General features: G+C 34.2%; 1 protein-coding gene across 1 annotated transcript; it reads left to right on the top strand.

Annotated features, from left to right (window-relative positions):
* Positions 1-7,315: 7,315 nt before the first annotated feature.
* On the top strand, positions 7,316-9,632 carry LOC129239446 (uncharacterized). The gene is made up of 2 exons (XM_054874937.1): positions 7,316-7,742; positions 9,408-9,632. Exons 1-2 carry the CDS (start codon positions 7,511-7,513, stop codon positions 9,422-9,424), a joined length of 249 nt encoding a protein of 82 aa, XP_054730912.1. The 5' UTR covers positions 7,316-7,510; the 3' UTR covers positions 9,425-9,632.
* The last annotated feature ends 922 nt before the right edge of the window (positions 9,633-10,554 follow it).

Here is a 10,554-nt window from a genome sequence, read left to right as displayed (position 1 = left end):
GCAACTGCTAATATTTTAATAACTTATGTATATAATTTAGGATTTATTCAAAGTTTTCACGTTTTTGTACATTCTTGTTGTAAATCTACATAGAAAACTAGGTGATTTTTACGTTTTAGATGTATCGGTTGCTTTTGATTTTAAAGCTTGAGAACTTTAACTGATAATACAAAACAGAAATATTTTTGAGATGAAACTTTTTATCATAATCTGGTAGATAATTTCATGACGTTAATTTTTTGAATATCATATGCGGCATACACTCGCCGCGGCTACGAGTTATATGATGCAATCGATCCATCCAATTTTTGAAAAGTTTTTCTAGGTCATCTGAGAAATAAATCTAAATGATCCCAATCGGCAAAAATGCAAAACAAACGATGTTCATTTGGCTTCAACACTTCCACGAGCTGTACTTTATATGCACGTACGCCAAGATCCTTGTGTAAAGTATTCCACGTAGTCGAAAGACAAAGGTCAAAAGTCAAAAAGCAAAGCGATTCATGATAACTTTACAAACCTTACTGAACAGAAATGTCAACACAGTTTGCCATTCAGTAGTTCTGTGTGAAAAATGAGGGAGAACATTTTTCTGGAACATATTAACCCCGTAACGCCTCATTAAAGGAGCAATTTTTGTCTCTTTTGTAGTAAAGGGGAGAAAATATTCATAATAAGAGGCATGTTATGTATTTTTATATAAAAGTGGTAAAAATGCAACAACTGCTGCTGCAGAAATAAACGCTGTTCACAGAGAGGATACCGTGAGTGTAAGGACTGCGCAAAAGTGGTTTTCAAAATTCCGAAGCGGTAACTGCGACGTGGAGGATGCCCCGCGCGCTGGTCGTCCTGAAGTCTTTAACTCTGACGCCTTGCTCGAACTCGTGGAAGCTGAGCCAAATTTGACGTCGATATGTTGGCTCAGAGGTTAAATTCATCGCATGAGACAATTCACCGGCACCTGGTTTAGCTGGAAAGGTTACAAAGCTGGGAAAATGGGTTCCGCATAGACTTTCCGTCGCCAATCTTCAGCAGCGAGTGAATGTGTGTTCTCAGCTCTTGCAACGGCATGAAAATGAAAGTTTTTTGAACCGTATCGTTACTGGTGATGAAAAATGGGTCCTTTACAATAATCCTGTTCGCAAACGCCAATGGTTAGATAAAGATGAAACACCAGAACCGACCCCTAGAGATGGCCTTCACCCCAAGAAGATTCTCCTGTCTATTTGGTGGGATATGACCGGTATTGTTCATTATGAACTTCTGGAACCAAACCAAACGATAACTGCTGATTATTATTCCCATCAGCTATCAAACCTGAATGAGGCACTTAAAAAAATCGACCGTCTTTAGTGAATAGACCCAAAGTTTTGTTTCACCACGACAACGCAAGACCTCATACCGCAAGCCAAACATTAGGCAAGCTGAACGAGCTCGGATGGGAGCTGATGCCACATCTACCATACTCTCCGGATATTGCACCTTGTGATTATCACCTTTTCCGTGGACTTCAATCCCATATGAGTAACAAGAACTACTCCTCAAAAGAAGTTATAAAAAGAGATACCGAAGGGTATTTTGGCTCCAAGGAGAACAAATTTTTTGAGCAGGGAATTAAAAATTTGCCTAAACGTTGGAAAGACATAGTAAATAATGAAGAAAAATATATTATTGATTAATAAATACTTTAAACATTTTTTTATTAATTTTAAAACCACCTTAAAAAAACGCACAAACTTATTGACTGACCTGATATAATTCCTTTCATACACCAAAGCTAAAAATTCAACTTAAAAGCCAGAAATAAGTCAAAATGGGAATGAATAAGGGGTAATTTCGTTAGTGTGTATTGAAAAAATTATAAGATGTTACCGTAAAAAATAAGCTCGAGATATATTATAAATTTCTTTATTTTAGAAAGAAATTTGATTTTTGTGAAAAAATGGAAATGATGCTAGAATTTAGATATTTTAAAAAATCCAATTTTTATGTCGAACGAGTTAGTTTATATAAGGCGTAAATAAAATGAAAAGAAATAATTTGCCAAAACCAGGCCAGCTTTTCAGTGGCTTCAAAAAGAGGTGTTTTTTCTCAATTTTTTTTTCGAGGCGATAAGAGCAGTTGTTTGAAGGCATGATTGAAGAGTAATAAACATTTTTTCAACATAAATAAAAAAACAAAATGGCGGACATATGAGGGATTTTGCACAGCTTCTCGTTGCGCGCTAGTAAAACGGCGTTTAAGATTCCGGTCGTAGTTTTCACCTGAAACACAAATGAAAAATAGTGTCTTATTCAGAAGGCTTTCCCGCATATAATAGACTACTTTTGTATAAAACTATGAAAAAACAATTAATTATTGAAAAAAAGAGCTTTTTTTCAAAAAAGGTGTTAAATATTAACATTAAAAAATGATTTTTTTTTTTTGCATTTTGTTAGTTAATTAGTTGCGCATTTTAATTATCTTTTTGTAAATTATTTTTTAGATATTTTTTTTAAATCTTACACGCCATTTTCAAAAACATGGTTTTGTTGTTTCAAAGTTTTCAGAAGGTAGACTGTATACAGGGTTGGCCATATTAAACTGACCCATTGAGTAACCCTATAACTTTTTACTGTAATTTGAAATCTAAGGTTTACGTCAACAAGCCAAAGACACTAGGCGCACTTAAGGCCAATATCCGACGGGAAATAGCCGCCATATCGGCCGAGACGCTGGCCAAAACTATGGAAAACGCCGAAAAACGGGCACATTACGCTATACGAGCTAAGGGCGACCACTTGCGCGATATCATATTCAAAAAGTGATGTAAACGAATCTCCTTGAACTAAATTAAATGTTTTTCACAATTAAACACAAAAAAATATTTCTTTTTCCATATTTTTTTAATAATCACATGGGTCAGTTTAATATGGCCAACCCTGTACTCACACGAGTGACGAAGGACCCGCTATAGAATTTTGAGGGCATATTCTCCTATAATATATTTATCGATTGCAGTAAACAAAATCGATTTTGAAGCCGAATGATAAGAGGCCCCCCCCTTAATAGTCAAATGACCCTTAATCTAAAACAAAATCAAATGTTGAGATGAAAATAATAAAATTTGAATAGAAAAGGAATTTTGACTATAAATTAGGCTTTAGTTACTTCATTTAAAATTGTTTAAATTTCCCATTCTGAAATTATTATCCAAAACAACTTGTGCAAAGCTGAGTAAAGTAGAAGAGGTAAGAGGTTAGAGAAAAGAGCCTCTTTGGATTTTTTAGATTTCTATGAAATTGCAAATTGTTCGCTTTTTATAGATATAGGGAAAAGACGCTGGTATATATTGCCATAGTAAAAGACGAGTAGAAAAGGAGGCGAGCAGAAACAATTGATTTTTAATATTTCAGATATCCATAAATAGGAGGTAAATATTTTATTTACATATTCACGACTTTTATTTATTTATTTTTTTTTTATTATAAATTGAATTTTTATTGTTTTATTAATATAAATATATAAATTTTTATTTCAAATATATATATTTGTATATATTAATCTGTATAATATTGCATACACTTTAAAACATTTTTTAGTAATTTTTTTTTTATCGGGACTGACCAGCAAGTACAGCACTCAGACACAATTAAGTCCGTTGAACTGCACTCGGATTCCCTTTTTAAGGGGGGGGTAGGGTCACAAAATCGAATTTTTTTTTCTTCACTCATCTTATAGTAAATCATTTCAAGAATGTTGTGTCAAAATTTTAAGTGGATCGGAGCAGAACTCTCAAAGTTATAGCCTTTGTAGGCACTCTACCTCGAATGCTTAGCATCGATAATTTCTCAGAGTCATTTTTTCAAACGCGTTTTGCCCGAAACGACTTCTTAAAAGTCGGTGCCAATCACAACTCCGAAACTATTCAACCGATTCTTTTCAAATTTGGCACACGTTTTCTAAATCAAAAATACCTCCCCCCTACACTGTTTTTTTTTTATTTTTTGTTTTTTAAGGTTGTTTTTCACTTACAAATATGGCGAAATTTTTCGCCAAAAATGCTCGTTTTACGTTTTTTTGCCCCCAAAACTACAAAAATGAAAAAAAAAAAATTTTATTAATGTAGGGGGGAGCATTACGTCATACTTTAACTGAAAAATTCGATTTTTTTAGTTTCAGGTGATTCTACGACGAATGCCGATTGGCACCGCAGAGCACCTCTCGAAAAACATATCTCCAAAAAAACTCTGTCATGGGCTTATTTGTCAATATTTTATTATTAATATTTTTTAAAAACTTATTGAAAAGATGTACAATAACATGTAACTGATTTTATTAAAGTATCTTAAGCCATATTTCTGTAAAAAATTCACAAAAAAAGTGTTTTTTTTTTAGCGCTAAACCCTACCTCCCCCTTAATTTTCTTTAGCTCCACTCGACGTCCGAAGAAATCTGAGTAGATCTTGTGGTGCCTGGGAGCCGGCCACCTTGGCTTGATCTGCTTAATAAATTTACTTCAGAAAGATATGAGGTGTGTCCAAAAAGTATGGGGAATTTTGTGTTTTTCCAAAAATATTTATTTATTCACGAATATCTATTTTTTCTCCTTCAAAGTAGTCCCCATGAGATATTATGCACGTGTGCCAATGTTTTGGAGTGGAGTGTTATCGTGATGCAAGAGCCAATTTTTGTTCTTCCACAAGTCCGGGCGTTTCTGGCCGACTATTTCGCGCAAATTCCGCATAACTTGCAATTAATATTCCTTTTTGACCGTTTTACCCTGTGGCAAGAACTCATGATGCACAACGCTTCTGCAATCGAAAAAAACGGTAAGCAAAACTTTTACATTCGACCGAACTTGGCGCGCTTTTTTCGGTCTTGGTTCGTACGGTAGCTTCCATTGAGATGATTGAGCTTTGGTTTTCACGTCATAACCATAAACCCACGATTCGTTACCAGTTATGACCCTCTGGAGCAAGTTTGGGTCATCACGGACAGAGTCCAACATCTCATTAGGAATGTTCATGCGATGCTGCTTTCGGTCGAAATTGAGCAGTTTTGGTACGAATTTTGCGGCGACCCGTCTCATGACCAAAGCATTGAAAAAAAAAATCGAATGGTACGAGCTAATCGATATGCCTAGGTCCTCAGCAACTTCTCAAACGGTGATTCGACTATTGCCCAATACCATTTTCTTCACTTCATCAATTTTTTCGTCTGTTGTTAAAGTGGTCGGGCGTCCGGCACACTTTTCATCGTTCACATCTTCTCGGCCTTCTGAGAACATTTTGTACCACTAATAAACGTTGCTTTGGTCCAAAGTAGCTTCTCCGTATGACACAGTCAACATTCGGAATGCTTCCGCGCACTTAATCTCGTTTTTCACACAAAATTTGATACAGGTTCTTTTATCCATCTTTTTGAATAGGTAAAAATCTAAGACGCGCCGAAACACGTGGAAACAATGCAGCTATCAACAATTAACTGAAGATTCAAAATGGCCGAATTCGTCAGCATGAGTGAGAGACATGAGTACCAACATATCGCCGCAAAAAAATCGAATTTCGAATATACGTAACTTGCGAAAATTCATAATGCGCTATGCTTTTTGAACACTCCTCGTATTTTTATAAAAACATCTTGCTAAGGAATGTGGGGACACAAACAATTTTAATTTCTTCTTATTATAAATTATAAATTATTTGAGTTAAATCCCATGAAATTTTATTTACAAAGCAATTTAAAAACACTTATTAAGTTGCTTGATCGTTTTTGAGAGCTGAGTGAATAAAGTAATAACAATAATAATAATAAGTGTATATATTTGCTTAGGACCTTTGAATTGAACCGAAGAAGAATAGCAAAATTAACCAATCACTTCTTTAACTCAAACTTATTACAATTATACCATTATCTCCACTTCTTATATTTCATTTCCATATCACGGCAACAAAGTTCCTCATATGATACATCGTCGAAAGTCGTCTAGGGAAAGCTATTCCTTGTGTTATGCAAATCTTGATGTTGTTCGTCAAACCTACGGGGTCAAACGGGGACCTACTATATACATATTACAAACCGCCTATAAGAGGTATGCGAAGCTTTTTCCTAACAGAGACTTTCCTTTTTTGCGAAGAATAGCTCGCCAGAAAAAAATGTTTTAATATTTTGCCGGCAGAAAGCGCGTGGACTACCTGACGTTAATTTTACATAAATTCATTCTATTGTACTTATTTCATTTTATTATTGCATAGGGACATAACTACAGTCATACTGATTAACAGTTTTCTTGATTTTTGTGTTTCAGATAGATAAAAGAGAGAAAATGGGCAACACCGTCCAGGTCCCATTTTTTGGGAAGGTCAACTTCAGCGCCATTTTTTAAATTATTAAAATTAAAAAATTTTATTTTTCATTTTTGTATGTAAAAGAAGTGAAAAAAGCCTAAAAAATTTAAACATCGTTTTTCATTTTTTTTATTGTAAAAAAATTTCTGAAAATACCATACATTTTCGAGCTCTAGACCACCGGGACCCCTTTAGTATGAGGTACATTTAAGAATTAAGGTAGCATACGCTATATTCAGTAAGGTGAAACCTTACACTTAGGAAACCATCAGATAGTATCATGAAAATGGCACTGGAACCCGCAAAGGAGCAGAGGTCGCAGTCGGCCAAAGAATATATACTTGGAAAAGGTTGATGTTGCGAGAGTTAGACATTCCAATGGGACTGGGCAAAAACAATAGCTCATAACCGTGTATGATGAAAGAGTTTTGTGTAGGCCCTATAAAGGCTCCCGAGCGGAGGGAACAAGGAAAGAAGAACACCGTATTATGTAAGATGAGTTTAACAAAATTTGTTTTTTTTTTAATTTTTACTACTTAGTAAATAAATAAAAATTGTATTTTATATGCTTTTCAAATCCATTTTAAATTATCAATTTTACATGAAATTCTACAAAAATTTCCAAACTGACCTCTTTCAAGCATTTGACTGGTCACGAAAAAATGTTTACACCCTATGAATGTGCTATCTATGTCTTACAGGTACAATTACCAAAAAAACCAAAACAGAAGCACAGATAATGAAAAACAAAAAATCTTATCAATATGTGTCGATATACAAGGTTGCCAAGGCAAAAGATATCAATTCAATGCTCTCCAATAGACTTCGTTAGATACGAACTACAGCTGTGTGTATTGTTGTTGGCAAACAACAATGCAGCCACCTTCGTGCCGCTATCACAGCCATTCACACAAAAGAGGGCGTCTTAAGTATCGGCGCGAGGAATCGTTTATAATCAGTGTCACACCGGCATTTGCTGAGAAACAGTTAAATTACTTTGTGTAATCGTGAAAATCTAAATAAATACTTATCACGCGTCTTAAAGGGTGAGAAAATAGGTAATACAAGAAGTATCTACCTGCACAGGTGTTCAGTTTACTTAAAAAGTGAGATAAAATATTCCCGAGTATTTCCTGAACTTAGTGCAACTCCAAGCACATTTCATAAAACATAAGTGCAAAATGGTTTCGAAGCTGATGCAATTTTCTACTTGTACGTTGTTCGTGTGCGCACTGTTGGTGTTTAGCATACCCTCTGAGACGGAGAGCCGGCGTGTGATCTTCTATGCGCCACAACGTATACAAATTTTGACGTCACAGATTTTATCGTCGCGAGCAAAAGAAAAGCCTTGTGCGAAGTGTCATATGCGAGATCATCGGGGGATTTGCCGACGCGTTTTATCATTCAATAGCAGTGAGTGTTTGATTTCGTATAATTTTCTTATATACTTTTTTATACTTGCCCACATACATACACTCCGCGTCAAAACTATAGCACAATTGGAATCAGTTTTGACTGTTTTTTTTTTGGTTTTTTTGAATATTCATTATATTTTTTTTTATAAAAATATAGCTCATTGTCTAACAAAACCCATACATATTAAATCCAATTTTCAGATTTTATACCAAAATTAGAAAAATTCCACAAACTTTTCATCACAATCCCACGGCTTCTAATTAGAATTTTTAAAAATATTTTTTGAATATAAATAAAAGTATCATACAAAATAGCATTGATGGTTTGGTTCATTGGCTCGAACTCTTTGTGGAGTTGTAAAAACAAATGACCAACGACTTGATGTTTGACTCCAAACGTGATTTTTTGGATTGTGGCTCGTCTGGCACCTTCCATTCGGCACTTTGACGCTTAGTTTCAGGTTCATGGTCATGGCAACACCACGTTTCATCACCAGTTACAATGTTGTAAAGGAAGGTTTCGTATTTTCTCGCCTCATTATGTCTTTCGAATGTTGAATTCTGAGCAATTTTTGATCCTCAGTTAACTTGTGTGGAATGAAATGTGCGCAGACCTTTTCTAAGCCCAAATGATAGTTTAAATGCGATAAATGGATGTTTTGGAGATATTCAACCCCGATTTCATGAATTTCGATGATGATTCGGTTCATTTTTGATAAATTTACAAACAATTTCGATGGAGTTTTCGGTGGTTACTGATTTTGGACCGCTCATTGTCATTTATGTCCTCACAACCATTTCTGAAATGAGTGAACCACTCATGAACTCTGGTAGATAGACAATTATCGCCACTACCTCATTATGGCGGTATCAAAAACATTTTTATGACACCAGTCTTGTTTATTTTGGACATCACCTTTTACTTTGGCCTTTATTATTATTCGTTTGATTTCCCAAATACCTTATTTTTAGTTTTCTGGACATTTCCTCCATGATATACTCAATTATATTGAGATCAGGCGAGTGAGTGGTTGTTTGATTAGCTGGGTAATTGCATCACAGTTTACTCGAACAAAGTACAAGTTTCAGGTTAATGCAAAATACCGTTGATTTTTTAAACTTTTTTCCTTGATTATGTACGAAAAAATGCCATGCAATTGTTGTATGGAATAAATTTGCAACACCCTCAGGAGAAGAAATGATAAAAATTAGCAAGATTTTTCAACGACTTCAAATTTGCATCTTATTACAGCAAAATCTAATAGACCATGAAACTACATACCAAGAATTGTTCCATCAATTCTAATTAAAAATCTTGGAATTGTGATGAAAATTGCTAATTTTTGTACAATATAAAGTTTGAAACTTGGATATATAAGAAATTCATTCCACATTGAAATACAATATGATTTTATAAAAAAATAGTAAACAAAAAAAAACAAACAAAAAACAAGTTCTTCAAAGCTCGTGAAAATGTTGATATACTTTCGTTTGCCGCGGGTTGTATATTACTGACTGAGTATTAACTGAGTATTCCCCGGCAGCTAACATTTGCGCCTATCGTCAAGCAAAATACTTTTGACCATATCAAATAGAGTATTTCTAATCTGTTGGAGACTTTAACTTTCTTATTGAGTTTTGTTTTTGTTTTCTTGCTTTGCAGATGGTATTAAATGTTGAATTATTGCTGTGACAAAATCGCTGCATCTCTACCTGGAATCTCTACCTGTTGTGCCCTATGCCCGAATGAGTAAGCGATTTGGATTTGGTGTTTGAGCGAGCGGTTTTATGACATAAGCAAATTTTATTTATAATTTATTACGTTTACTAATTTATTGTAGTTTTAAGTGGTTCAAAATGAAATATTATAGAAAATATTTTAACCATTCCGCAGTATTAATAAAATACATATTTATTTAAACAAAACCACATTTGTATTACAAGTTAAGTATCACAAAAATATTTCTTAAGTTAAAAATGGCATACAAATTCAATAACCTTAGATCTTATGAAAAGTATTGCGCACAATTTTACGCGAAATAAAAAGTTCATTTGTATGTAATAAAATTTTGAAAGGTTGTTGCTCTTTAATTAATTTACAAACAATGAAATGTTTTATGGGAATTTTATCGCATTTGAGATGTCAAATACTCAAATGATAAAAAACAGGTAACAATATTGAAATTTGCTAAGTTAGCCATCGACATGGATGTTCTTAAGTTTGACGGTCTTCTCGCAAGGCCTACCTTTTTTGATAGCCCGATCAGTGAGGACCTTTTAAAAAATATATATTCATGCTTAGTAACAATAATAGTATATTAATAATTTTAGTATCTGTTGTGGGACCAATAGTCCACGCTTCGACCTAAAAGATGTTTTGTGTCCTACTACATGTTTTAGAAGTTCTTAATACTAGTCCTATTGGCTGGCACTATTACCATTAAACGTATTATATTCTTGTATTTAATATTAATATTTTTTCTGTGATTGGGAATCGATTGAAAGCCAAATGTTTTCAATAAATTTTGAGCCTTGCGAACAAATTTCAGAATATTTACAGCAAAAGCATTCTTAATTCCATTCGGATCCATTTGATCTCGGTGAGATGTAGATGAAATATTTGCCAAGACATACAGTTGCACAATATATGCTCTATGATTCCATCACACTCCAGAAAGAATCTACACTCTGTCTCATTCCCTATGTGAATTATGGAAGCTATAGAGTAGACGCGAACATTTAAGAAGATGTGTGTATGTGTATTTATATTAAATAGCACTCAGGCGGCAATAATAGCGCTGGGCTTTGAG

This window comes from Anastrepha obliqua, chromosome 2, assembly GCF_027943255.1.
Source record: "Anastrepha obliqua isolate idAnaObli1 chromosome 2, idAnaObli1_1.0, whole genome shotgun sequence".
NCBI classification, from domain to species: domain Eukaryota; kingdom Metazoa; phylum Arthropoda; class Insecta; order Diptera; family Tephritidae; genus Anastrepha; species Anastrepha obliqua.
The sequence above is the reverse complement of the archived record's forward strand: the minus strand, read 5'-3'. Positions and strand labels throughout refer to the sequence as shown.

Excerpts from the sequence above, each read along its gene's own strand:
- LOC129239446 (XM_054874937.1), top strand. The coding sequence starts at position 7,511 with ATGGTTTCGAAGCTGATGCAATTTTCTACTTGTACGTTGTTCGTGTGC.